The 27,787-nt window shown below is 37.3% G+C and overlaps 6 protein-coding genes and 1 non-coding gene across 7 annotated transcripts; 3 read left to right on the top strand and 4 right to left on the bottom strand.

Annotated features, from left to right (window-relative positions):
- Window positions 1–1,380: 1,380 nt before the first annotated feature.
- LOC111788861 (probable serine/threonine-protein kinase PBL18) lies at window positions 1,381–7,059 on the bottom strand. Its single transcript, XM_023669422.1, has 10 exons — window positions 6,363–7,059; window positions 6,134–6,270; window positions 4,706–4,803; window positions 4,018–4,310; window positions 3,259–3,711; window positions 2,967–3,127; window positions 2,428–2,501; window positions 2,205–2,352; window positions 1,732–1,881; window positions 1,381–1,654 (listed from the first exon to the last, which is right to left on the bottom strand). Exons 1-10 carry the CDS (start codon window positions 6,532–6,534, stop codon window positions 1,577–1,579), a joined length of 1,764 nt encoding a protein of 587 aa, XP_023525190.1. The 5' UTR covers window positions 6,535–7,059; the 3' UTR covers window positions 1,381–1,576.
- Window positions 7,060–7,221: 162 nt separating this feature from the next.
- On the top strand, window positions 7,222–7,323 carry LOC111782938. Its single transcript, XR_002813239.1, has one exon. It is a non-coding gene; the product is annotated as a U6 spliceosomal RNA (small nuclear RNA).
- A 543-nt stretch (window positions 7,324–7,866) lies between these two features.
- On the bottom strand, window positions 7,867–10,059 carry LOC111791172 (pentatricopeptide repeat-containing protein At1g43980, mitochondrial). Its single transcript, XM_023672417.1, has one exon. The coding sequence runs from the start codon at window positions 9,852–9,854 to the stop codon at window positions 7,950–7,952; it is 1,905 nt and encodes a 634-aa protein (XP_023528185.1). The 5' UTR covers window positions 9,855–10,059; the 3' UTR covers window positions 7,867–7,949.
- A 2,652-nt stretch (window positions 10,060–12,711) lies between these two features.
- LOC111790927 lies at window positions 12,712–13,901 on the top strand. Its single transcript, XM_023672064.1, has 2 exons — window positions 12,712–13,546; window positions 13,718–13,901. The coding sequence occupies exons 1-2, from the start codon at window positions 12,864–12,866 to the stop codon at window positions 13,782–13,784; spliced, it is 750 nt and encodes a 249-aa protein (XP_023527832.1). The 5' UTR covers window positions 12,712–12,863; the 3' UTR covers window positions 13,785–13,901.
- A 968-nt stretch (window positions 13,902–14,869) lies between these two features.
- LOC111805892 (TOM1-like protein 4) lies at window positions 14,870–19,068 on the top strand. Its single transcript, XM_023691180.1, has 10 exons — window positions 14,870–15,286; window positions 15,781–15,940; window positions 16,193–16,271; window positions 16,474–16,572; window positions 16,682–16,798; window positions 16,865–17,013; window positions 17,675–17,756; window positions 17,898–17,983; window positions 18,058–18,249; window positions 18,323–19,068. The coding sequence occupies exons 2-10, from the start codon at window positions 15,831–15,833 to the stop codon at window positions 18,888–18,890; spliced, it is 1,482 nt and encodes a 493-aa protein (XP_023546948.1). The 5' UTR covers window positions 14,870–15,286; window positions 15,781–15,830; the 3' UTR covers window positions 18,891–19,068.
- Window positions 19,069–19,160: 92 nt separating this feature from the next.
- LOC111805902 (protein STAY-GREEN LIKE, chloroplastic-like) lies at window positions 19,161–22,233 on the bottom strand. Its single transcript, XM_023691191.1, has 5 exons — window positions 21,914–22,233; window positions 20,665–20,838; window positions 20,414–20,572; window positions 19,627–19,773; window positions 19,161–19,531 (listed from the first exon to the last, which is right to left on the bottom strand). The coding sequence occupies exons 1-5, from the start codon at window positions 22,052–22,054 to the stop codon at window positions 19,418–19,420; spliced, it is 735 nt and encodes a 244-aa protein (XP_023546959.1). The 5' UTR covers window positions 22,055–22,233; the 3' UTR covers window positions 19,161–19,417.
- A 1,035-nt stretch (window positions 22,234–23,268) lies between these two features.
- Window positions 23,269–26,789, bottom strand: LOC111777182 (wall-associated receptor kinase 2-like). The gene is made up of 3 exons (XM_023656648.1): window positions 25,922–26,789; window positions 25,669–25,833; window positions 23,269–24,540 (listed from the first exon to the last, which is right to left on the bottom strand). The coding sequence occupies exons 1-3, from the start codon at window positions 26,787–26,789 to the stop codon at window positions 23,366–23,368; spliced, it is 2,208 nt and encodes a 735-aa protein (XP_023512416.1). The 3' UTR covers window positions 23,269–23,365.
- Between the last annotated feature and the right edge of the window lie 998 nt (window positions 26,790–27,787).

Here is a 27,787-nt window from a genome sequence, read left to right as displayed (position 1 = left end):
TGTTTACCTGTAAAGGTTGGATTTGCTGAAGTTACGATCTGCAGGTTCATTTGATTTTGTTTTTCACCTCAACCCATCATTTTGGATCCTGAAATTGGCAGCAACAGACAGAAAGAATGGTAAGAAAACTCAGGTTGCAAGTGCTTTTGATGAAAAAGATAAAAGTGAGCAAAATGAATATGCATTTTCTGTACTTTTTAAAGGAAACATCAATGAGTTCTACAACGATAGAATCCTTCAACCTAGTATTACAGTAATTCTTGAATAAACAAACACAGATTACATGAAACAGATCGAGAAGGGGAGTCCCACATTGGCTAATTAAGGAATACATCTCTATTGGTACGAGACCAGCTCAAAGTGGACAATATCATACTATTGCGGAGAGTTGTGATTCCTAATAGACAGATGTGATAAATTTGGAGGCAACAATGCTGGAAGCAATAAAACCAGAGAAGAGTCGAACCAATCAACATTCTACACGAGACAGAAAACAGATTATAGAGTTGAAGCACAAACAATTGCACTAAAGGATGTAATAAGAAGAAAGGCCATAGGCGGCCTCACTGGTAAAATGTTCAGCCTGTAGACATGCTATTATACAGCAGGTTGATACTCAAAAACCAAGAGAGAATGAAATAGTCCATTGTGTTCTGTTTCCATCTTTAACAGGTAAATGAGCAGCCTCATAGATTAGCCACATTACTGGAAACTTAAAAGTGAAGTGTGCAATCAAATTATAACAAGAGCTGAAAGAATAGAATCCAACTTGATGTAAATGGAAAACTAGCTATTCCAACTGAGGGAAGAGCTCATGACAAGCCAGGGATTTTTTCTTTGGGGACAAATTTGCTATGCATTCCTATCATCGTCTATAAACAACTAGAACAGTCTATTGATACCTTATGAATAAATTATACAATCATATTGATACAGACAAATCGAAAGTCTGCTAAGCTAAGCAAATGGGTATCAGTTACAAGAACTGTTAAGTTAAAAAGAGGAAAACCTAGAAAAATGAGAGAAGCCGTCCTCTCAAATGCCAAAACTACTTGCAATGCAGAATTGTTCTTCAAAGCATTCTCTTCAAGTCATCACAACACAGATCTCCTCTGCTCACCAAGCGTGGTCAGTCTAACGAACAAGAGCTGCAAATGAAGATCTCAGGCGAACGACAATTAGATTAAGTTTTTTTATGCAAAATATTTAAGATTCATCAATATCTTTCACCCGTAAATTGTCATCTTGATTTATAGATTATTATAGGTTAATCTTAGTAGCTTTGTTAATCAATTTCTTAAGATATATTTTTTGTTTTGTTCTTATTCATCTTTTTATTTCTTTCTATAAATAAAATTTGGTGATCGTATTCATGGTAACTAAGTGAACTAGAATGTGTAAAGCCCTCTGAAATTAATGGATAGAAAGGAATGAAAAACCATAAAGACTGCAACTGTATAAAAACGCATGTTTTCCCAGCTACAATCTTCCTTCTAAAGCAACAAAACTAGTTCTAATACAAGAAAAAGCATGTGAGAAGTGAAATGCTAAAAACAAAAAACCAGTAGTTGTTCATTTATCTGTTATAACGAGGTATTAGCTTCTCCCCCAGATAGTGAAAATGATCATTTTCTCCTTCAAGAAGGCGCACAACCTGGTAAAATATCAGCGAGCAATGTGGTTAACATGTAAAACTAAGATAAGCTTAAGATACCATGAAAGACAAATTACCTCTCCCATTGATGGACGATTCTCGGGGTTTATCCGCACGCATAAGTATGCAGTTCGGGCCATGAGGTATAATTCATATGTGTCATATGTATTTGCAACTCGAGAATCAATCAGTTCATGTAATGCTAAGTTTTCAATTAATGGTTCAGCCTGAAAATCAAGAGGAAGAGTGAGTTGATGAAGGTTTTAAGACGTGTAGAACATTGTCATTCATGACATTTTACAATTGTACAAGGAAAAATGATAGCAACCATAATCTTATGCCCCTAATAATATTTATAATGGTTGGAGCAACAAGCTTCTACTTTTTGTTCCACACAAAATGTCCTATACTAATATAGAAATTATCCTTACAAATACAAAGGGTCTTCTCCCTCTCTCCCCAATGTGAGACTATGTTAATATCCCATTATAACCTCCTTGATGTAACATAAAAATTAACAACTGACAAATCCTTATAACAGATTACTCACCCACTCTCGCAGAGATCGTCCTTGTATATCATCCATCGCGTCGAACACCTTGCGTCCAGATATTAATTGTAGCAACACAATTCCAAATGCATATACATCCGTCCTAACTGAAAGAATACCATTTTCTGCATATTCCGGTGCAACATATCTACATATTACAAATAAATAATTAGCAACACCAGAAATAAAATGAAAAGGTCAACTATTGAACATAAGTGCCGACCCAAATGTGCCGAGTATGCTTGAATGCGAAGTATCATCTTTTGTCTTCCATTTGGCCAAACCAAAATCACCTAACTGAGTTGACAACAAAAAGAAAGAAAAAAATGCTGTTCAGTTTAACTGCAATGATCTCCACAAAAAATCTCTCCCCTCCCAAGTCTTGCAAGGGGTGCAGCTATAGTGCTTGATGCTATTTATCTGAAATTAAGGTTTTAACTGTTTAACCTTGAACTGTTTGTTTCTTGCCCAAAGACATCAGGAAAAGTGAACTTTATCTGACCAGGAATTTCAATTTCATTGGATGACTAGGTTTCTATCTCAACATACAAAAAAGAATGCTATCACCGAAGTCCTATCTAAAAGAATGTCAAAGACAAAGGGACTACATTGCAAGGTGAAGAAAGACAAATACGAGTCTGATGAGCAAAAATAGAACACATTCTTTCTTGGAAGCTGGAATAATTTAACATCTATGGTTTGATGACCAAGTCTTGAAAGGCCAATATGGTAAGACAAAAAAAGATGAGAATAATTATTTACCATAGGAACATAATCATGTGTGAGCAATATGTTGCTCGGACGGACATCTCTATGTATTACAGGACCTCCACGACATTCTTCATGCAGAAAACGCAGTCCCTTAGCAATTCCAACGGCAATGCCATATCTTTGATGTAATTCAAGAACAGTTGTTTTCTTACCTATTTAATTACCGAAAAAAACGGTTATTGAAGGGATAAACAGAATGTGGACTAGAGTCAATCCCATTGAAAGGAAGCTAAGCAAAGATCAAAAGAAGATGAGTTAGATCAGTCAGATTCAAGCTACTCACCAAATAAGTGAAAATCAAGAGACCTGTTGCAAATATATTCGTACACCAGAACGTTTATGTTTTCCCTGCAACTAAACCCCAACAGCATCACTATGTTCTTGTGACGAGCAAAACTCAAAACTTGTATCTCAGAATGAAACTCTACAAATCCTTGTGTACTTTCTTCTTTTCGCACTTTTGCAGCAATGAGTAGTCCATTTTTTAGTTCGCCCTTAAAAACATGACCGTAACCACCCTCTCCTAACAAGTTTCCTGCTGAGAAATCGGCAGTTGCTAGCTGTATGTCAGAAAAACTAAATCTCATGGTATCCTTCAAATATAACTCCGACCTCGTTCCACAAACAGAACATAGAATTGGTGCTTCTAAAGATTTCTGTTGAAAGACGTCCTTATTTGGAAGTATAACAATCTGAGAAGCAGTTGCATAAATATTCTGTTCTCTGGAATCTGTACCTATAAGACAATATCAATTTTTTTATTGATAACCAAGGACCTGAAATTTAGATATTAGGAAACAAGATCAAGGAATATTTGTTTGAAACAATTTTGATTTCATAGGCTTCACGAATATCAGCATCGCCAAATCCAGCAAGTTCAACCAATGACAAAGAGAATGCCGTAGGTTCGATAGAGGCTAGAAAACCACTCTATTCATGCAACTAACATCAAGTTCATCCATTTTTGGCTTTAATTTCCATGCCGAGGAAGTGAATCGTGAACTCCCAAGACCAAAATCTGAGGATGATATAAGAAATTTACCTATTTTTTCTTGCCGAGAAGATGACTCAGGATCCGATGCATGCTCCCTAGACATGCTACTAGATGAACTGGTCCAGTTGCTCTGTGCAGATGAGCTATCCAGAGAACTACTTTGGAATGAGAAGCTTTTGATGGAGATAACAGTCTGCTCACTATCCCGTAATTTATGTTCTAATTTATCTGCCCCAGTTGTAGCCTTATTTCTCAGAACTCTCACAGACAAGTTATCTTGGATTACAGCAACCTTGCAAGATAAATGTCTAAGGTAAAAGCTCTCATCCCGTCGAAGATGCCTGTTAAAGTTTTCAAGTCATTAATTACCATACAAACCGAAACAGAAATTCAGAAACTTGAAAAGGGCACTCGAGGAAATGATAAAGAATACCTTCTCAGAAGATCTTCTTTTACTTTTCCAAGATGTTTCATATAAATTTATAAAGTTTATGGATGTAATGGACATCAATTTCACATATCATTGAACAAAGAGTATCTCAAGAAAAAAATGATAATAAAAAACATAGCATGACTATTAAGCCGGTTTGATCACATCTTTCAAAGAAACTAAAAAGATAAAACGATTATGGGTGTAGAAGCAATGGAGTTACTAAATAAGAAAACATGTAGCAGAATGGACATCATTTATTAAACAGAACGCTATCTAAATAAGAAAACAGATAAACTGCCAAACCTGTCAAGTATAACCCAGCTCGCGCTGAAGACCATAATTTCTTGGAGAATAACATTCTTAATGGGGAAACCAGCTGTAATTCTAACTTCAATACTGACCTGTATATTAATACACCATCAATCAATAGGAATGGGTATATACGATCTACCTAAGAACTGCACACACTCGTGCTACTAAAAAATGCTACAGTTCAGTCTATGTTAAGAAAACCAAATATTGAAGCAACTCAACAGCAGTTCTTTCATTTCTCTTAGAGCTTTTCTCCTTGTTTCTTTTTTGTACTTAGCAATTCTTTTACTTAATGTATCTGAACTTGTTGATCGTAGATAGAGTCCGACCAATGTTAGGACTAGAAAAGAATAGATGTCTCAACTACTTAGTTACGTTCATAATAGATGTTTGAACTACTTACTTACGTTCATAATAGATGTGTGAACTACTTAATTACGTTCATAATAGATGTCTGAATTACTCAGTGACATTCATAATAGATGTCTGAACTACTTAATTACGTTCATAATAGATATCTGAACTACTTAGTTACGTTCATAATAGATGTCTCAACTACTCGTAATAGATGTCTCAACTACTTAGTTAAGTTTATACTGATACGAGAGTTTCTATTAATTTTGGTATCATTGTGAAACCATTTTCCCTATTGTAAAACCCGTCGGAACTTACGTAATTATGATACAATTATCCACAAAATAATAATAATAATAATAATAATAATAATAAATAAATAATTGAAAGAAAGAAAAAAAAATCCGATGAGGAAAAGCTAATAGGAAAATTAGAAATTAATAAATAAATTTTTTTTCTTCATTTGACTGTTTTTGGCCCATTTGGGTTGAGAATTACTTGGTGGTGGGTATAATTGTTAAGTAGCTATATTTTAATTCTTGTCCCTATGTATGGGAATTAAATATTTGTGTTTATTTTACCAGCTTGGTTCATTAACATTTATCCCTATAATTGAATATATTAATGCTTTAAATTATTTCATTTCAATCATTAATAAAAATTAATGATCTCAAGAACAATAATCAAAAGTAATATTATTTAATATATTATTACACTAAATATGTTATTAATCAATTAAAAACAAATCATGTAATAAAGTAATAATAAATAAACATTAATATTAAACCCTTAAGGTAATATTAAAATTTAATAATCTACCGAATATTTCAAATTTATTAAAACTTCTATATTAATAATTAATTAATTGTTAATTAATTTAAATTAAAAGTTAAAGGTATATCAGATTGTTTTTAATTATTGTGTTTTATCAGTTAAATTAGTATTAGCAACTTTTAGACAAAACTTGTAACGTAAGGTAACTATTAGTTTAAAACTTGAGACTCAAGAAACATGTAATTCTTGATCAAAAATGGAGGATGATGAGGAGTTAGAGCAAAGCATTACCCCTCCTTCTTCACACATGTCTGCACTTTGCTGGAGCATGGCGATGTACGCATCAGCTTTCTTGGAAACCTCATCCTCCATTGCTCGAAGGCTGGTTCCAGCGAACGATTCAGAGCAAGCTATCAATTGGTATCCCACTGTAGCAATATATCCCACACAAATGCAGTAAAGATCAGAAGAAAGCTAAGAAGAAATTGTAACTACTTCAAATCCAGATGAAGAAACTTACTCGGATGAGGCACTCTATGAAGGATTCCAAGCACAATGAGCGTATCGCCTCCGCGAAGAATGTCGCCTCGCATCCACAAGTTCCTAAGAGTCATCTGAAGCTCATGTTCAGTGCGATCCTTGGTAGCATCATAAGCAATGATAATACGAGACGAAGTAGGAGAGATCTCCATATACACGATTCGAGAAAATCGATAAGAAGAAGAACTAGGTTGCAATGGAAACCCCTGGTTCGTTCCTTATATCCGTGAGAAAGAGAAAGAGGGATTCGAAATCAAAACTGCTGCCGTAGTGAAGGACAGATCTGTAGTATGACGGGGATTTCTGCCCAATGATCAGAAGCATCAAAAATTGTTGATAACTTGGGGCTTTCGTTCTCATACTGGTACTGGAGGCGATTAACATAATAATTCGTGAAATTGTAGGAAGATATGCTTGAGGATATTCGTGAAATTGTCGGCGTCCAAAGAGAAGATCGCGAGGAATTTCAGAAATTGAACTGAGCTGGATGCTAGAGGCCATTCAGACGCTTCTAAAACTTCCAAATTCTTCTATGTTTCTTCGCTCATTATTTAACCCGCCTCCGTAGTCCGTCGCTTTCGCCAATCGCTGTTCATTCCTTCTTCTTCGCTTATTTGCAGGAATGATTTGAAAATTATTTTTCTGTTTCTTCGCAGGGAATAAACTTTGATTCCTTAATCTGAATTTTTATGATTTGTTTATTGGGTTTTTTTATCTGAATTATTACACAAATCTTTATGATATTGTGTAAGAATAGGCGTGTAGCCAAATAATCTTTGTAATTATCAATTTTTTTTAGAGTAGATTCAAGTAAATGGATTCCTATGTTCTACATGATAATAAACTTAGGGGACATCCGATAAAATTGGAACGATAAGAAATGATTAGCATGGCCCCGTGCAAGGATGGCATACACAAATCAAGAAATTGTATCAAAGTCAAACACGAGGCGGTGTGCTAGCGAGAACGTTGAGCCCAATGGATTGTGAGATCCCACATCGGTTTGAGAGGGGAACCAAACATTTTTTTTCTAAGAGTGTAGAAACCTCTTCCTAACCGACACGTTTTTGAAATCGTGAGGTTGACGGCGATATGTAACGAGACAAAGCGGACAATATCTGCTAATGGGTGGGCTTGGACTGTTACATATGATATCAGAGCCAGACATCGGACGATGTGCCAACGAGAACACGGGCTCCCAAGTGAGGTGGATCATAAGATCCCACATGTGGTGTGCCAGCGAGGACACTGAGCCCCCGAAAGGTATTAATAGTGGTTCTTAGGGTTACTAAATCACCACTTGCAAATGAAATCGGTCGAAACTAGATTGGGATAAACTCTAAAAATCCTTTATTTGCTTCTCTTCCATGGAAATAGTTTATTTTTTAACATAAATGATGAAATTATATTTAAAAGGTAAACTTTAGATATGGAGACATATATTTACACATCTTAGACAGCTAACCAAATTTGTAACATTGAGATAAACAAATCCTCTAGGCTCTATCATTTCTATGTTTATAATTCAGATCATCAATATCACAAACCATTTCCAATGAATCGTTCGTTAAACATACTGTTTGTGTTCATTCCCATATTCCACCTCCCAAACAATCAGCTCCAACGCAGAAATCAAACTTTCTCCTCGCAGATGCTGCAACCGGTCATCCTGGAAAGCATACACATGATCTTTGATCACAACCCAGCTGCAAGCCTTCACCTTCTGTGCAGCTATATTCTCCATGGCCTTCCTGACACGAACAGTGCTTTCCCATCGGCCTCTCGCTGCGTATACTCGAGCCAGCACCGAATACGGTAAGGATGATTGAGGTTCCAGCTTCATCACCCTCTCCGCAACTCTTTCAATGCTGTTCATGTCTCCATGAATAGCACAGGCATCTAGTAGTGATATCCAAAACGTAGAAGTAGGTTGGCACGATGTTGTTTCGATGATATTAACTGCTTCTTTGAATTTACCAGCCCGACTCAGTAAGTCCACCACACAAGTATAATGCTCGTTCGTCGGTACGACTCCATGTTCATTTTCCATTGTACAGAAGATGTTTAGCCCTTCATCAACAAAACCAGCATGGCTGCAAGCTAATAAAACTCCAGCTAGTGTTATCCTATCTGCCACTACACCTTCCCTAACCAAATTTTCAAGTGTGCCCAAGGCCTCAAAGTATTTACCATTGTTAACCAGACCCATAATCATAGTGTTCCAAGATATTAAATCTCTCGAAGGCATATCCGTGAAGACTTTCATGGCGTTATCAATTAATCCAATTTTAGCATACATGTCGACGAGCGAACTAGTGACGACGGTATCAGACTCAAAACCCAACTTAAGAACCAAATTATGAATTTGACTACCTAAGTCCAGAGGTGTGAAGACTGAAATGGAGCTCAGGACACTGCTGAGTGTAATCCCTGTTGGCCTGAGGTTCTCCCTTAAGGCATACACAAAAAGCCACATGGAATCCCTCCAATGACCATGCCATGCCAAACTTGAGATCATGGCATCACAAAGAGCTTGATCCCATTGATTGGCTTCTTCAAAAAGCTGCATTGCATCCCTCAAGCTGTTGCATTTGGAAAACAAGTCAATAGCAGCACTAAGTACAATGCTGTTAGAAGTAAATCCCATCTTGAAACAGAAAGCAAGAAATTGCTTACCCAGTTCCAATTCTTGGAGGAAAGAACATAAACTTATCATTATTGATACAGTGAACTGATCAGGAGAGTGCCCAGTGGCTCTCATAAGATAGAACTGATTTAGTGCCAATACTCTAAAGCCTGATCTGTGGCAGCCCAAAATCAAAGAGTTCCAAGAGATAATATCCACCTTTTCCATACTATAAAACATGACAAACATATAATCAACAAGGCCAAATTTTCCATACATATCAATCAATGAATTCCCAAGAACCACATTTGACACATCAATGCCACTTCGAATCATACTGCCATGAATTTGCTTGCCATGAATAGGACACGACACGACCGAAAGCATAATGGAAAACGTATATTCACTTGGTCTAAAACCAGCATCCTGCATCTCCAGAAACACATCCATAGCCTTATTAGCAAACCCAGAAGAAACGCAGCCAGACATCATGCAATTCCAAGAAACAATGTCCCTCTCAGGCATTTCATCGAACAGATTGCGTGCACCATTGACATAACCAAATCTAAACAACCCCTTCAAGCATATGTTCCAAGATACAATATTCTTCTCTTTGATATCACCAAATACTCTAAAAAATTCATGAACGGGACCAAATAACGCGTATAGCTGAAGACAGCGATTACCCAGAAAAGTATTGTTGTTAAGGCCAAGCTTTAGCAATTGAGCGTGGATTGTTTTCGCAATATGAACAGATCTAGACGTTAAACACTGGTCAATCAGATAGGAGTAATGGGAAAACGAAGCTCTGTGCGCACCACGAAGATTCTTTAGCAGGAAGTGCATATAAGTACGGTTGCCGCTATGAAAAACGGAACTTGGATTCGAGCAATAGCAGTATCAGGTGTGTCTTGGTTGGTGCTGGTTCAGCTGCTGCTGCTTCATCTTCTTCCATCATGATTTGTAGCTGAGATTTATATCAATTTGAATGTAAGAAACCAATTTCCTTGCAACCCTTCGTTTAACGAGAAAAGCCTAGACCCGAGTTTTGTGGAACTACAATACCATCGCATAAATCAATCTACAAAAATAATTATCCTGTACAAGTCATTCAGTATATTTTGTTCTCGCTCACAACTAAAAAAATTGTAGGAGGTAACTCTACCTAACTTAGAATTGCTCCAAAATAAAACACGTTTAACCATAAATTTCATAGGATTGAGCCACCGAAAAAAAGATATACATTTTTTGTATAGATAATAACTTTCATTTTCTTGTAGTTTTTCTTACTCATCGGATTGTTCTCATTCAAATTACATTGATTGGAGAGAGGAACGAGTGTCAGCCAAGACGCTGGGTCTCGAAGGGGTAGTGGATTGTGAGATCCCATATCGGTTGGAGAGGAGAACAAAGCATTCTTTACAAGGGTGTGAAACTTCTCACTAGCATAAGTGTTTTAAAAACCTTGAAGGGAAGCTTGAAATGGAAAGTCCAAAGTGAACAATATTTGGTAGTGGTGAGCTTGGACTGTTACAAGATTAATCCACCACACCTAGTGTGAAAGTTATCTTATTTATAATCAAATAAATTATAAAGCCATGGAAATAACAACAAAGGGAAAGATACCTACGGTAAGGCAAATATCTAATATTTGCCTTATAATAAAATATCAAATATAATACATATGGTAAACTATAATTTATTACTGAATATCCTTTAACAGTATCAAAGCTAGTCACTAAACGTTGTGTCAGCGAGGACGTTGGGCCTCCAAAGATGTAGATTGTGAGATCTCATATCGGTTGGAGAGGAGAATAAGTATTTATTATAAGAGTATGGAAACTCCAGATCTCTATTCTAAATTATATGCCTTTTTAATTATTATTAAATTTAGTTTTATTCCACCTTAGTCTATTTTTCATTTATTTTAGGTAATTTCAATCCATATTACAAAATATATATACTATAACTAAAATAAGATTAAACAAAAAAACAATTTAATATGACGTCATTTTTTTTTTTTTGTTGCCAGTGGTCGGTTAGTAATTTAACTTCTTTTTCCCATTAAATGGAATTAATAATTTAAATTTAAAGCGTATAATCACCAATTTTGGATTCTAGAAACAATATAATATAATTTTCCCCCTTCTATGTTACACGAATACTTCTAGAAGTACATTTATTTTTTTTCTTTTCCATATAAAGTCTACTATCGAAATATTACTATAAGAAATAACGTGACAGCATGAATTTATTAAATGAAAAATATAATATATTTTTTTTATAAGCCTGATAAATGACTGTACCTATCACATGTATATATATATATATATATATATATAAAATTCTTATTAATCTTTTTAAGTCCAATTCTTGCCACATTCTCAAGTTATCCTTAATATATTAAAAACTCTCAATCAATTCTTTTGGCAAGAAAAAATAAATAAATTTATTAATAGGAATTTTATTAAGATATTTAAAAACTTATGTATGTGACATAAAATGCATTTTATTACTAGATATGTCAATTTTTATAAAATAATAGATACTTTTTATTTTCTAATATAATGGTAAATATTTTAATAAATTTAATAATATTTTATAGTAAAAAATATAATATCATATTATATTCCTAAAAATTTAAAATTTCATATTACACTAGGATAAAAAACAAATAAAAGGGTAAAGTAAATAAGAGATGGGACCATAACTAAATTTAATACTCGTTTTTTTATCATATTTAGTTGGCAAAGATAAATATATATATATTTTTTTTTTCACCACGATTGTGACAAGTTCTCATAAGATCGTTCCAAGAGAACTTTCTTTACCACTAAATTTGATTGTAATGTTTATAAGAGATAACGTTTTGGATGGAAGTACAAAACGACGTTTTTGTCTCGTTCAATCAAAACCTTAAATAAGTGGATAAATAGTAAATAATAATAATAAAAAAAAGACTTTTATTGAAGCACAAATAAACTAAGTTTTTAAAATTTTAAAAATAATTTGTTATTGTCCACTCAACATAAATTATATATATAATTTAAAATTTTATTTTCCAAAATCTTTCTTTCTTATATATAAAATCTTAGTTTGCCCCTTTTTTCTTTTTTCTATCTAATATATATTTTAAATATATTTAATTTTTTCCTATCGAATTTTTTTATATATTTCCCCTTGCTTTATTTTAATACATTATATTCATATTAATTAATCTATATATATATATATAAACATAAGTGAATCAACTTTATATGATTCATGGACCTAACAAATGTAATCATCAAAACTATATTATAAAATTATTAATAATAATAACAAAATGGAATAATAAAACTAAATTTGTCCGGCATTAAAGCTAGAGAGGGCAGCCAAAATTTTGGACGCATTAAATATTTGAATTGGTTAAGAATATATAAATTTTACAAATGGCTAAGAATCGAGCTTTGGAATTTAGAATCGGAATTAATTACACAACTTACAACGACTTCGACGTTGACCACTACCTTTTTTATTTCCACAATTAATATTATTTTTAATGTCTTTTTCTAATATTTTGTCAAAGTTTATAATTTATATTAGAAGGGTAATTAATAAATTCCAAAAGGTAATTAGGAAGAAGCCAAAGGATGGGATATTTACCAACTTAACCGACGGTAACTAAACCGAGTTACCGTGAAATGGACGCGCTGGGGGAGACGGCAAAATTACAATTATCTCCCCCTCACCTCTCCCCTATAGCCTATACCCACCTCTCGTCTCTCTCGCTTCAGACGCACCATAAACAAATCATTTCATTTCAACTGCTTCCTCTCCAATTCCTTCCATCCAAGATTCCCCGGAGCAACCGCCATGGGAGATCTTACGATGAAATTCCCAAGGAATCCGATCCATACCGCCGAAGATTGCATCATTTTCAGAGGCTTGAGCAGTGCCGTCGACGATGACGACTCGCAATCGGAATCTGGAGTCTGTTCACCCACGCTCTGGGGTTCAGATTCACGGATGAGCCCCCAATTTCATCGCTCGCGTAATCGCACTCTCTCCCCGACTTCCCGGACTCAAGCCATCGCCAGAGGACAGCAGGAGCTCATGGAAATGGTCAGGAACATGCCGGAATCCTCCTACGAGCTTTCTCTCAAAGATCTCGTCGAACATCACTTGCGCCAACAAGAGAGCGCCTCCGTCGAGAAATATGATTCCGCCTCTGAAACTTCCTTCATAAGAGATCCTATCAAGAAGAGGAGTGAAACCAGAGCACTCGTTACCAGAAGTAGAAGCGTCAATAGCGGTGGATTTTATCTCAAAATGTTCTTCCCGATGCCGTTAGGGCAAATTTCAACGAAAAAGAAGAGTAATCTTAGAAGCGACTCGGCGTTGAATGGAAGTTCGAGAGTATCCCCTAAGCCACCGCAAGTGGACAGAGACTGGTGGAGGAAGAGATCGTCAGCAACCTCCGGCGAGAATGGCGGCAGTGTCTCCGGCAGTAGTAGTAACAATAGTAATAGCACAAGCAGCGAAAGAAGCAATAGCAGGTAAACCCAGAATAACCATAATTTCATCAATTATTCGGTGGTTGGAATCTTGGAAACACTCTGAAAAACTGGGATTCGTTAATTTACTTGAATTTGGCTTCATATGATCCATGAACTTGCTGAAATTCATGGTAATAATTCATGAAATCTTGACTTTGATTTGATTTACAGGAACTCTGAATCAAAAGGGAGTTGCTGGTTTTGTATCAGTCCAATCAGAAGCAAAAATCCAGAGTAAAACAAACAGCTTCACCGGAGAATTTAAATCAAATCAAATCAAATCAAATCAAATCAAATCAATTAATAACTTTTTGTTTTATTTCTATAAAATTTACCCCTTCGTTTTCTACTTTAATTTCCATGTTTTATATCTCTTGGTTATACTTCTTAGTTTCAAGAACAAATATAGATTCCAGATAATAATATTTATAATAATTTTCTCATTTTCAATTTATATTTTCTGTAAATACTAATTCATTTTTGGATATTTATAATGTAATTTTGTTTTAAAAAAAAAAAAAGGTTGAATTATTGAAGATGGCCCGCCAAAAACTGTTCAATCATCACAACGTCCGGAAATTGAAGCTCTTGGCTTCATTTGTGGACTTTAGAGGAAATGATATATTTGAAAATTTTAAATTTGAATTTCTTTTTGTTACGATGTCACTTTAAAATCATTATTACGATATTTTTGTCAATATAAACATAAATGGGGGATTTAAATAATTTGGTAGGTTTCCAAGTTGTTGATTAAAATCAACTCAGATATTTTTTTTATTTATAAAAAAAAACCCGAAATATCTACTCAAACATTAATGATTATTTTTAATTATATCAAAAAATACATGTAAATTTATAAGTGTAAAATTACATTTTTTTTTTTAATTATAAACCAAAATAAATATAAGATAAAATTTATAAAATTTCGACAAATAAATAATAATAGTTTATTACAATTTTGAGAAAGTCATTATAGTAATATTGGTAAATAAGCTTCTATTAGGGAGAAGTGCTAGAGCATCTCATATTTTATAATATAATTCTCCTGTATTAGTTTAAATAATTAAATTGAGGGACTTTTAATTTATTTTTTTAATGATATTTAATTATTGAAATTCAAATTCATGGGTTGGGCCAAGTATTATTGGAAAAGCAGCTTCAGGGCTTGGGCCGAGTATTACTACTCAAAACGATTCTAAATGGGCCTATAAGTCTCAAAACGACACCGTTTCAGATCCGACCCATCGATCCGCTTTTCCATTCGGGTTGAAGCTGTCAAAAGATCTACTACGCACGTGTCGCAGAGTCGCAAACCGAGCGGGACCCATGGCCGGTGCTTTGCTCAGAAGAGTCTTCTTCTCCAGCAAGAAAACACGCGGTTTTACTGTGGAAATCGCGTCAGCCCTTTGCCGAAATCTTCCCCACGGAAACTTCGACAAAGTCAAACTCAGATACCAAAGGAAGTAACCAGAAGAGAAGTGGTAAAAGACTTTGTGAATCACTATGCGTGGCGATAATATCTATAATGCTCCCATGGTTTCAATTTTAGGTCACTAAACCCTTCTCTTTAGCTCTCCCTTCTCGCCATTTGGCAGATTGGAACTCGTCTGTCACGACGACTTTGATTTGTGTTCATTCTTTTCTTCATTTCTGGGAATCTGTGAAAATCCTAAGTTAGCTCTGAAAAAGAGAAGCCTCTGAAGCTACTAATCCAACGAGCAAGAGGAAAATTCTAGTCAGGTATGCTTCGGTTGAGCCCCGACCCATCTCTCTTTTTCTTTTCTTCATATCGATGCGAACTTTTTAGATTCTGGGTAACTTTGCTTTTGCTTTACTCTCTCTGCTTTTTGGTCTGTTTCTTGATTTCTGTAAAATTAGCGTACGGGGTTTCATTTTCAGCGCCTAATGAGACTAATTATGCTCTATATTATGATCTTCTTTTTTTCGTTCTTCATTGGGAAATATTGTTTATGGGGTTCTTGTTTATTTGTGAGGAATTTTGTTGATGATTCTCCTCGTGTTAATCCTCCTAGTTTAGATTCATTTGCATGATCAGTTGATCATTTCTTTGTCCCTTTTCAGAGCTGTTACTTTTTTAAAGGTATAAAGGGAGAGTTATTGATGGCAATGATTTCTGATAGACTTCTGTTCCACGGCAGCACTTACTTTATTTCACTTCTTAAGGTTACTTTTCTAGATGAATTTCATATATCCTTCTGGATTGTGTTTCTCAGGAGATTCAAGAACAGGAGGCCTCATTGGGGTGTAATAGATTCGGAGGGACATGTCTACCAATGCTGCTGCTTGCGCTGAGAGAGCAACAAATGATGGGCTTAGAGCTCCCGATTGGGCTATAAACATTGAGCTCTGTGATATCATCAACATGGATCCTAGGTGATTCCAAAACTTCTCTGTCTCTACTCCCTTGTATTGGCTGCTTCCTTCCCATTAAATCTTGTGAAAGTTTTTGATATTTTCCATCAATTCTAACGTTTGTTTGAAATGAACATATATGATTTGTTTACACCTCCCTTAGTGAACTCGAAACCACATGAAAGCAAGTTATTGTGTTCCCTTTTGAGCCAAATATCTATTATTTGTTGTGCTTTTAAATGTTGACTTCGGTTTTAAATGGAAAATTAATAGGCAAGCAAAGGATGCATTGAAGATACTCAAGAAGCGACTGACTAGCAAGAATCCTAAAGTACAACTTCTAGCTCTCCATGTGAGTCTCTTAGTCTTTCTTGTCAGTGTCAATGTTTACCTTATACAACAATGTCCTTAGATTTCTGGGTTGAGCTCTGTTCTTTTTTGTAACAACAAAATGCCATAAGGTAATTGTTAGTATGATATTTCCCGAAGAAAAGTTAACGCGAACGTCAACACTCTAACCGTGTTATACGTTTTTTGAAACTCTATTGATTCAGGCATTGGAGGCTCTAAGCAAAAATTGCAGTGATACCGTTTGTAAGCTGGTCGTGGAACGTAATATCCTGCACGAAATGCTTAAAATTGTGAAGAAGAAGGTACTGCTATCCTTGACACGAATCTATTGTGTTGTTTGGTTTGGTATACCACAAATCTAGACAGAACTGGACAAATAGTTTAACGTGTTCTTTCATTTAATCTAAGCAGCCTGATTTAAATGTACGGGACAAAATATTAGCTCTGGTAGATGCATGGCAAGCAGCATTTGCTGGCAACTCCAAGGGGAAGTGTCCACAGTACTATGCAGCCTACAATGAATTGAAGGTAAGCCATTTCTTACTTCGATAAACAATTTTTTAAGCCATTTCTCATTTGTTTTCTATAATACAGAATGCCGGGTTTCGATTTCCACCGAGAGAGGAGAATGTCGAGCAGTTCTTTAGTTCACCTCAGATACAGCCTGTTATTGAGCACCTTGTTTCAGCTAATGATGATCTTGCTGCTCAGGCTTCTCTCCAGTCCGATGCTTCTGGTTTAAGGTATAGTGTTAATTCTGTCTGGACTATTTTTGTAACAGACCGAGCCCACCGCTATCGGATATTGTTCTCTTTGGGCTTTCTCTTTCGAGCTTCCCCTCAAGGTTTTTAAAACGTGTTTGCTAGGGAGAGGTTTCCACACCCTTATAAAAAATGCGTCGTTCTCCTTCCCAATCGATGTGGGATCTCACAATTCACCCCCCCTTTGAGACCCAGCGTCCTTGCTGGCACTCGTTCCCTTCTCCAATCGATGTGGGACCCCACCAATCCCCCCCCTTCTGGGCCCAGCGTCCTTGTTGACACACCGCCTCGTGTCCACTCCTCTTCGAGGCTCAGCCTTCTCGCTGGCACATCGCCTGGTGTCTGGCTCTATATCATTTGTAACAGCCCAAGCCCACCGCTAACAGATATTGTCCTCTTTGGGCTTTCCCCTCAAGGTTTTTAAAATGTTCTCCTCCCTCGATCTCACAATTTTACTTTTAAGCCTTTTCTTTTTGAAATAGCAAGGGGCTATTTAGTGTTCTTAGTAACTTGCTTGCCTTCGTCATGAGTTTCAATCCAACATGTCTGTACTTCATTCTTCTGGCTCAAGTCTAGTATTTTATCTTTTATGTGCACTTTTCCTCTCCCGATTTGGTTCTGATTATAATTTGAACTTAAACAGCTTGCCAGAAATTCAAAATGCACAGGGACTAGCAGACGTTCTATGGGAAATGCTTGTCGCATTGGATCCTAAGACTCCGGAGGTATTCCTCTTGAAAAGTCTGTGTTGAAAAAGAAAGAATTTGAACTTCGCTTATTTGGACTTGGTTTCAGTTGGTGAAATGAGATATAATGCACATAGTATGTTGATTTTGTTAGAGATTTTGACATGGTCATATTAGCAGGCTCTGAAGGAAGAAGTGATTGTAGATCTTGTTGATCAATGCCGTTCATACCAACGCCGTGTCATGGTACTTGTGAACGAGAACACGTAAGATATCGTGTCATACTTATGTATTTTCTGTATGCTTAATTTCTGACGCCCTCTATTTGCTATTGTTTTAGAGATGAGGAACTGTTATGTCAAGGATTGGTGTTGAATGACAATCTGCAGCGTGTACTCAGCGACCACGACGACATTGCAAAAGGAACATTCATGATGGAAGCTAGAAGAACAGAACCTCCCATTCCATCGGTTCCATTTATGAACCCTGAGGATGATGGTTCGGAAGATGATTTTACACCGTTAGCTCGCAGGTGACTAATTGAGCCCTGTTACCTCCACCTATTCTTTCGAGATCTCACTGCAACTGTTATACATGAATTGCAGGTCAACCAAAGATCACACTTTTGAAGAGGACAGCAAATTGGCAAACGGTCAATCATCTCGAGTTAGTCCAGATTCTTCACCCTTATCAAAGTCGACGACTAGTGTAGAAATGATCGATCATCTCAGTGACGCACACAAACCTCAACTGCCTCCAAGGATTGTAGAGCCACCATCTTATTCCCTTCCAATTTTCCCACCCTCGCCTCAAACTTCATCTCCCTTACCTTTCAACACTAGACAGCCTATGTTTGAGGAACCACCTCTGAGAAGCATATCCACGAATCCGCTTCCTGCAGCACATCGGGATACTCAATCTCCAAGCCTCCTCCCTCCCCCACCCTCGAGATATAACCAAAGACAACAATATTTTGAGCAACAAAAGTCAGTTACAGGAGGAGGCACTCTGCCCCATTTGAGCAATACCCGTGGTTCTTCGTATGACAACACGTCACTCAGTCCTTCCACCCCAACCAGATCTGCAGAGCATGAAGAAGCCCTTTTCAAAGATCTGGTGAAGTTTGCTCAGTTCAAGTTATCTTCATCGTCGCAATCCAACCGACCATTGTGAGACTGGATTAGCAAAGACTGACGTTTTGGTGTTTTTCTTATTGTTGTTTTAACGTAGGCAGGTGACGAGGTTGTTGTATATTCATGGACAAAGCCATCCCTTTTGCTTTGATGGATGTTAGAGTAAGCCACTGATCTCTGCATATATTATATGATATATTCATTTGGTATCTCTCTTTTGTTTCATGGCAATTATACACCCTGATCTCCTTCCCGCCTCGCCTTGTCGAGGGGTCAGAGGTTCAAATCCGTCTATTGAACTTAAAAAAAAGAATACTAAAGTTCATGGACTAAATGGTTTAAAAGTATATTGTCATTTACACAAGAATTGCAGGAACAAATCTGCCTTTTTTTTTTTTTTTTGGGCCAAAGAATAAACTGACCCACAGAATTACCTCTCCCACACATTCAACAACCCAAGAGTACTCTTTTGCTCCTTCCACAAAGGAATTACATTAAATGGATGTTAAAACTTAAAAGATAGCTACTTCTTGGAGATTAGCAGTTTACCAGTTGATGCAATGAAGTTCAGAGAAGGAAGGCAAAGAGAGCTTGAAAAATTGATTTGGGAGTTCTCAACTTTTTAGGAGAGGACACATCCTGGCTTGCCCTTAGGAGCCCTTGCATATGATGATGCCTCCCCTGAAAAATGCAGGCAAAAGAAAGGATTGAAACAGAAGGCATCAAGGTTTCTAGATCAAGCATTCAATGAAATTTTCATAATATCTTAAGTTTACCTGTACAGCATCCTTGAGTGGCCCCCAGCATTCGAGTCGATTATACTTTTGTGAACTGGAATGGAAATATACCCTGACTAAGGCATCTAGCAGCTCGGGATTCTCCCTAAATAGAATTGAATCTCCATATAAGACAGATTCAAGTACCTGGTTTTACAAAAACATATGATTTTAGCTTTATACCAATCTTAACCATTGTTATGATATGCACTTCCATCATGATAGGTTAGGCCTGAGAGTTCTCCAAACAGCCAAGGGACAGTTTGTTTGGTTTCAGGTTTTTGGTTTTTGAAATCTGTGTTTGTAACCATCCTTCTCTTTGAGCTTCCCCTCAAGGTTTTAAAACGCGTCTACTAGAGAGAGGTTTTCACACCCTCATAAGAAATGCTTCGTTCTCCTCTCCAACCAACGTGGGATCTCACAATAAAGGCTGTGGTCAGAGTAGGGCTAGACCCTCTACATAGTAGATGCGCTTTAAAACCTTGAGGACAATATCTAATAGCAATGACCTTGAGTTGTTACCAATGGTATCAGAGCCAATTGCCAAACAGTGCGAGCCACTGATCAGAGTAGGGTTAAGACCCTCTCTATAGTAGACGCGTTTTAAAATCTTGAGGGAAAATCCGGAAGGGAAAGTCCAAAAAAGACAATATCTACTAACGATGGGCTTGAACTGTTACAAGAAGTTTTACACCAATAGTTTTGGGTTGCAGCTGGCTACATCGAATAGTTTTTCCAACAAATTTGGACATCAGTTATAATGGAATGTGGGAAAAGAAAAACTTACTAGAGGCAATTCTTTGGAGAAAATGTGGTATCTAAACTCAGCAGTAAGATCAAGCAAAGAATTAGGACCGCTCACATAGCAATGTACATGAAGACACATTTCATCTTTCACTTTCTTCCACTCAGCAACCACATCATCCTTGTTGTACCAACCTCTCAACTGTATGCATTCACACACCCAAATATAAGAACAGAAACACAATGTGTTGTTCCACACACAGTCACACACATTAAGTAGCAATAAGTTCGTACCTGATCAAGGTTGATAACATCAGAGATGGTTAAGGTGAGATTAGCGGTGAAGTCGCAATGCGATAGTATATACGTTCTTGGGGTGATTCCTGCACACTTGTTCACCTCCCTAGTGAATTCAACTTTTAACTTTGAAGCTTCAAATCTTGCTGGAGGAACCAATATCCTGACAGCCTACCAAAGATCAAAGCATCATAAGACAGAGTAACACAAATTTGACAGAAAAAACAGGCAAGGATTCTGCCAAAATTACTCTGCGTCTACTGTTCAGAATGTTAGAAGTTTGAAATCGTGGACCTTCACAATGGTATAATATTGTTCACTTTGAGGATAAGCTCTCATGACTTTGCTTTTGTTGAGATAGTGTTCTTTGCTTATAAATCCATGATCAACCTCTTAATTAGCTGACATGGGACTCCTCTCCCAACAATTCTCAACAATTTTCCCCTCGAACAAAGTACACCATACAGCCTCCCTGGAGGTCTATGGAGCCCTTGAATAGCCTCCTCTTAATCGAGGCTCGACTCCTTCTTTAGAGCACTCGAACAAAGTACACTCTTAGTTAACAAACTCCCCTAAATCGAGGCTTGAATCCTTCTTTGGAGCCATCGAACAAAGTGCACCATTTTTTCAACACTTGAGCCACTTTTGACTACACCTTCAAGGCTCACAACTTTTTTGTTCTATATTTGAGGATTTTATTAACATGGTTAAGTTAAATGCATGACTTTGATACCATGTTAAAAATCATGAACCTTCGCAATGGTATGATATTGTCCCCTTTGAGCATAAACTCGTTTTGGTTTTCCCAAAAGACCTCATAGCAATGGTGATGGTGTTTCTTACTTATAAACTCATGATCAACCCCTTAATTAGCCGGCGCTCCTCCCCAACAATTCTAGTTCACTTCTTAAGCTTGTTTACAGAAGCATTATAAAGTACGTTGCATACAGAAAATTCAGCAACGCATGGAATTCAAGGCAATGAGGCAAGAATGTAAGCCAGAACTTAGAATCAACACGAAACCCACAAATTTTGGCAATTAGTTTCTTCAGCAAAGTTAGACAAACAATCTGGATCAAACCCAACATTCATCAACAGAATCCAAACAAGCCTGAGCCCTCAAGTGTAATGATAAGAACAACTCCCACCAAACCCGAATCGATCTCCGATGAACAAAAATGCAGCAATGCGAGAACCCACATCAACAAAAATCAAATAAATGAAGAAGAAGAAGAAGAAAGATTACCTCAGAGACGAGAGTATTGTAAGAAGCCCGAGTGGATCGAAGGGAAGAAAACAGAACCGCAGGCTTGTTTCCGAGCACTAATTTGAACTTGGGTTTGCTTGGGGAAGGGGAAAAAGAGTAACGAGCGCAATGAAAGGCCATGGAAGACGCATAGGGGTCTTCTTCTTCGCCTTCATCTTTCAGAATGAGAACCAACCATTGTGGCGCCTCTTGGATGTAGAGAGATGGGGTTCATACTTCCTTTCTTTCTTTTCAGTCATGTGGTCTCAGTGATTCAAACCCAAAATCTGAGGCCACAAATCTCCCTCCACACACATCGATCTTTCTTTCCAACGTTTTTATTTTATTTTTTAATTTTTAAAAAAGGTGAGGCTAAATGTTTTCTGATTTGTCAAGGATTTTGAAATTTGTGACACGTCATCGTCGACGGTTGCATTTTTGATAAGTTGTAGATAAGGTGCTGATGTGGCTAAAGATGAGCGTTGACACGTCACCGTCATCGTCTCCGGTTGCATTTTTCAATTTGCATAATATATATTATTTTATATCGTTTCTTATGAAATATTATTCATCTTATTATAATATTTTACAGTTTTTTAAATATAATTATATTAAAAATTTATTTGAAAGGAATATATTTTAAAAAAAAGATTTGGAAAAAATTTCCCTACGTTAAATCTCCATGAAAATAAATAAAAAAAATTAATAGGGACGGAAAATAATATAGGAGGTGAGAATGTGATGGAAGGCTTCCTTACAAACGTGTCTTTTAGAGTTACACAGCGGAACCGATACTCATCTAGATACTGTCCTCTTTGGGTTTGCTTCCGGGTTTCCCCTCAAGATTTTTGGGTTTTCCTTTGTGGTCATCCCCATTATGTCTGCTCGAGAAAGATTTCCACACCTTTATAAAGGGTGTTTCGTTCTCCTCCCCAACCAATGTGGAATTCTCACAATCCACCCCTTTCGAGGCCTAGCATCCTCGCGGGCACTTGTTCGTTTCTCCTATTGATGTGGAACCCCACCAAATCCACCCCTTTTGGGCTAGCATTCTTACTAGCACACCGCCTCATGTCTAACCCCTTCGGGGAATAGCCTCCTTGTTGGCACATCGTCCTCGTATCTACCTGTTAGCAATGGACTTAGGTCGTTATAGTGAGTGATTGAACTATTGGCACATTTATTGGACTTAGGTCGTTATAGTGAGTGATTGAACTATTGGCACATTTATGTTGATACTTTTGTAAGATTTCGTTTGTTTTATTTGTTTAAACGTTCTTACAATGTATTTTAAAGGGCACCTCGAGCAAGTTTTACTTGTTTTTAAGGAGATTCAACCAATAATATAAATAGAAAACTCCAAAACATTTAGTACATAATGAAGTTGGGAATTGAAATTCAAACTATATGCGATTTGAGTAACCAACAATCTTGAGCTCATCAAACAATTCATCATCTTCCATCATGAATCAGTGGCAAAATCTGAACTTTCATGCTATCATCCACAACATTTGTACTCCCACTCACCACAAACATATTCGAAGCTCCATCCGCCACCAAATTTTCTTCATTAACCCACTCATGTTCAACCATCACTCTCAAACCCTCCAACTCCATAGCCACCTCCTTCATGCTCGGCCGCTCCTCCCCACTAATTCTCAAGCACTTCCTCGCCACCTTCCCCACTTCTTTTATCTGCCCAAACTCCCCTTCCCTCGCCATTCCCTTCTCCACAACCTCCCCCAACCGATCTTCCTTCATTGCACATAGAACATACATAGCTAAATTCCTCTCCGCTTCCGGCCCCTCGAAACTCACCGCCTTCTTCCCGGTTATCAGCTCTAGAAGTACAATTCCAAAGCTATACACATCGCTCTTCTCCGTCAACTCACTCGTTAACAAATACTCCGGGTCCAAATATCCAAGAGTCCCTTGAACCATAGTGGATAATTGAGTTTGATCCAATGTAACCAATTTGGAAGCACCGAAATCAGAGACCTTTGCATTGTAATTATCGTCTAAAAGTATGTTGGTCGTCTTGATATCTCTATGGATGATTGGAGTGGAAGCTGATGAATGCAAATACGAAATGACCCCGGCTGTTTCCGAAGCGATTCTCAAGCGAGCTTCCCAAGAAAGTGGGACGTGTTTGGTAGTGTCATGGATGTGATCGAAGAGGGTGCCGTTGGTGACGAACTCGTAGACCAATAATGGGACTTGGGTCTCTAAACAACACCCTAAGAGCTTGACCACGTTTCGATGGTTGATTTGGGAAAGAACAATGACTTCATTGATGAATTGGGATGTTTGGGATTGGTCCACTAATTTTGATTTTTTGATTGCTACTACTGAGCCGTCGGGTAAGATGCCTTTGTAGACTGTGCCGTAGCCGCCTTTTCCAATCACGGCGCTTTCATCGTACTTGTTTGTGGCCTTGTCTAGCTCCTCTTGGGTGAAGATTGTGACCATGTCTGTGGATGATTTCCATTGAGAGAGATGTCGTTGAAGCATTAAGCCTCCATTTTCCTCGAAGAACTTCTCTTTTAGTTTGATGAGCTTCCATTTTCTGTAGCCTAAGTATAGCCATGTACTCCCAATTACTAAGACTGTGAACCCCACGGATACTCCTGCATTTTGTTTCATAAATTATAAAGATTTGTATGACAAAATAGAGCCTAGGTAGGAGAAGATGAAACACATAGAACGAATAGATATAGATATGACATCTTTCTTAGAATAGGTGCATGAATGAATCGAGACCATATTCGAATGAGTGATCTAAGGTTTAGAATGATAAGGAAAACTTAAAAGGATTAAAAGAAGGTGCACATTCCTTTTAAAGTTAACTGTGTTTTACTTGATACTAGTTTAGGGTGAGGATAAAGCAGGTTGAGAGAACTATGTATAGTCATCCCGTATCGAACATGTAACAACTCAAGCCTACCACTAACATATATTGTCTTTTTTGGGTTTTCCCTTTTGAATTTCCCTTCAAGGTTTCTAAAAACGTGTCTGATAGAGAGAGGTTTCCACACCATTTATTCTCTTCTCCAACCGATGTGGGATTTCATAATCCACCCCTTTGGGGGGCCCAACGTCCTTGCTAGCATACTTTTCGGTGTTTGGCTTTGATACCATTTGTAACAGCCCAAGCGCACTGGTAGAAGATATTGTCTTCTTTGGGTTTTCCCTTTCGAGTTTCCCCTCAAGGTTTCTAAAATTTGTCTGCTACAGAGAGATTTCCACACCCTTCATTCCCCGTGAGATCTCACAATCCATCCCTTTGGGAACCTAGCGTTCTTGTTGGCACACCGCCGGGTGTCTAGTTCTGATACTATTTGTAACAATCCAAGCTCACCACTATTAGATATTGTCCTCTTTAGGTTTTCCCTATCGAGCTAACCATCAAAGATTTTTAAAACGCGTCTGCTCCACACCCTTTATTCTCCTCTCCAACAGATGTGGGATCTCTCAATTCACCCCGTTGGAGGCCCAACGTCCTCATTGGCATACCACGCGGTGTCTGGCTCTGATACCATTTGTAACAGCCCAAGCCCACCGCTACCAGAAATTATCCTCTTTAGACTTTCCCTATCGGACTAACCCTCAACGTTTTCAAAACCCATCTGTTACGAAGAGGTCTCCACATCTTTCATTCCCCTCTCGAACCAATATGAAATCCCACAAAATTTCTAACCCTAATCCAAATCTTAAACACAAGACATAATTACAACACAAATATCAAATGAACTCACCAATGATAACTTGAACAAAAGACTTGGAGCTTCGAGTGCAACCTTCACCCCCACGTCGTCCATCACCTTTAAAACCCTCCGGACAATTACAAGTATAGTTCCCTTCAGTGTTAACACACTCAAACTTGCAATCATTCAGCCTTTCATCCCTACATTCATCAATATCTGAAACAACAACAAAATTCAAACCAATACTTCAAATCAACACCCCAATTATCATTTCCAACAATTCTAACAATCCCAAACACTTTACCTTGACATCCTCGAGGAAGATAAGGATTACCCTCAAACCCATCCAAGCACCCACAACGATACTCAGATCCATCAGGCAGAGGGTTAACCATCATGCTATTGGGCCCACAAACACAATTACTTTTTTTGTTAGCCGTGGAGCAAGTGGTATTACTAATACCCCAATCAAGCACAACAGGAACTTGCCTTTGTGGGAAATCACGAATATAAGCCGCCGAGAAATGAAACTTGTCTTCCTCGGTCACAAAGGCATACCCACATGGATTAAAGCTCAAGACGTCGGTGTGATTGTCGAAGCTGCGCACCCTATATCTCAAACCCTTTAAGCCGCTAGGGATGTCAAGCTGACAGCACCCATTACCTGAGCAGGCGCCATCTCTTACGGTGGTGATGTTATCACACAACGCCACGCATGCTGTTCTATAGCTTTGCCCCTCGATTTGGCCAGAAAGAAAAGCGTATGTATCACAGCCGATAACAGTGAACTTGTTTTTGGTACTGGAAACTGTGAACGTGGATAAGTTGAGAGTGGCGGAGGTCCGACGTGCGTCGACGCTATTGTTTTTGGGGTAGCAATCTTTGGCTCCAAAGTGCAAGATTTGAAGCTCACCGGAGATGGATATATTCGTAACTTGAATGTTGCCGGTCCGGAGAAATGGCCTCGGGGGATCGAAATGAGTTGTGTTACAGGTAATCAAGAAATTTTTGTTTAGGTAACACCCTTCCCTTGTTCCGAATGGATATGGTATCTGCAAGTCGCCACACCGATCGGGGCAGCCGAGTAAGGCTTGAGATGCGTAAACCGGTGACGATAGGATGAGTATGTTTACGATCATGAGTCGAATAAGCGTCTCGATTTGACGCTCCATGACGAAGAATCGTTGCAAGTTTGAATGAAAATGATGGAGATGGTGAAAGTTGTCAAAAGGGTTTTGAGATGGAAGGAAATTGAGCTTGATGGTGAGAATTTAAGGACTTTGATTCTTTGTTGGAGAGAGAATTAAAATTCTATTAAAGAAATTGGAAGGAAACTTGTCTAAAAAGTTGCAAGTTGATACAAAAACCAATACCGATGATGCTGAGGATTATTGAGAGAGGAGTCACACGTCAACTAATTAAAGATTGTTGATCATGTGTTTATAAGTAATGAATACATCTCCATTGGTACGACCCCTCTTAGAGAAACCAAAAGTAAAGTCGTGAGAGCTTATGCTCAAAGTGAACAATATCATACTAGTGTGAATAGTTGTGATTCCTAACATAGAATCAGAGTCATACCCATGTCAATAAAATCTTCAATATCATACAATTATGAAGAGTCGTGTTTCCTAACATGATATCAGCCCCATGCTCTTAACTTAGGCATATCAATAAAGTTCTCAAGTGTCGAATAAACGATGGACTTTGTTCAGGGGCTTCTAAGAAAAAATTCGACATCGGTTAATTACATGATTGATCATGAGTTTATGAGTAAAGAATACATTTAACTTGATCGTACACAGGCATAAATCGGGTTTAAAGATAGTCCAACATGACATGCTTAAGAATGGTAAATGTTGACGCCTAAAGCAAGAGGACTTTGTCTTTGGCGTATTATTAACGACCAAATCAAATAAGACAATTTGCCTTTTAAATATTTCCACAAGACTTATAAAAGGCTGCAAAATTATTAGTAGAGGGTGAGTAGGTCAATGGCTGCATTTTATTTTGTTTTGTTTTATTGTATCTAGAAAAAAATAATAATAATAATAATAATAATTATCAACTAATTTCTATTTAATAATAATAAAATCGTACCTTTTTTAAAAAACGTTTTAAACAATTTTTTTTCTTCAGATTGACTCAGATATGCCACGTAGGAAAATAC

This window comes from Cucurbita pepo, chromosome LG01, assembly GCF_002806865.2.
Source record: "Cucurbita pepo subsp. pepo cultivar mu-cu-16 chromosome LG01, ASM280686v2, whole genome shotgun sequence".
Taxonomy (NCBI): Eukaryota; Viridiplantae; Streptophyta; class Magnoliopsida; order Cucurbitales; family Cucurbitaceae; genus Cucurbita; species Cucurbita pepo.
Note: the sequence above shows the minus strand (reverse complement) of the source record. Positions and strands in the feature narration are given on the sequence as shown.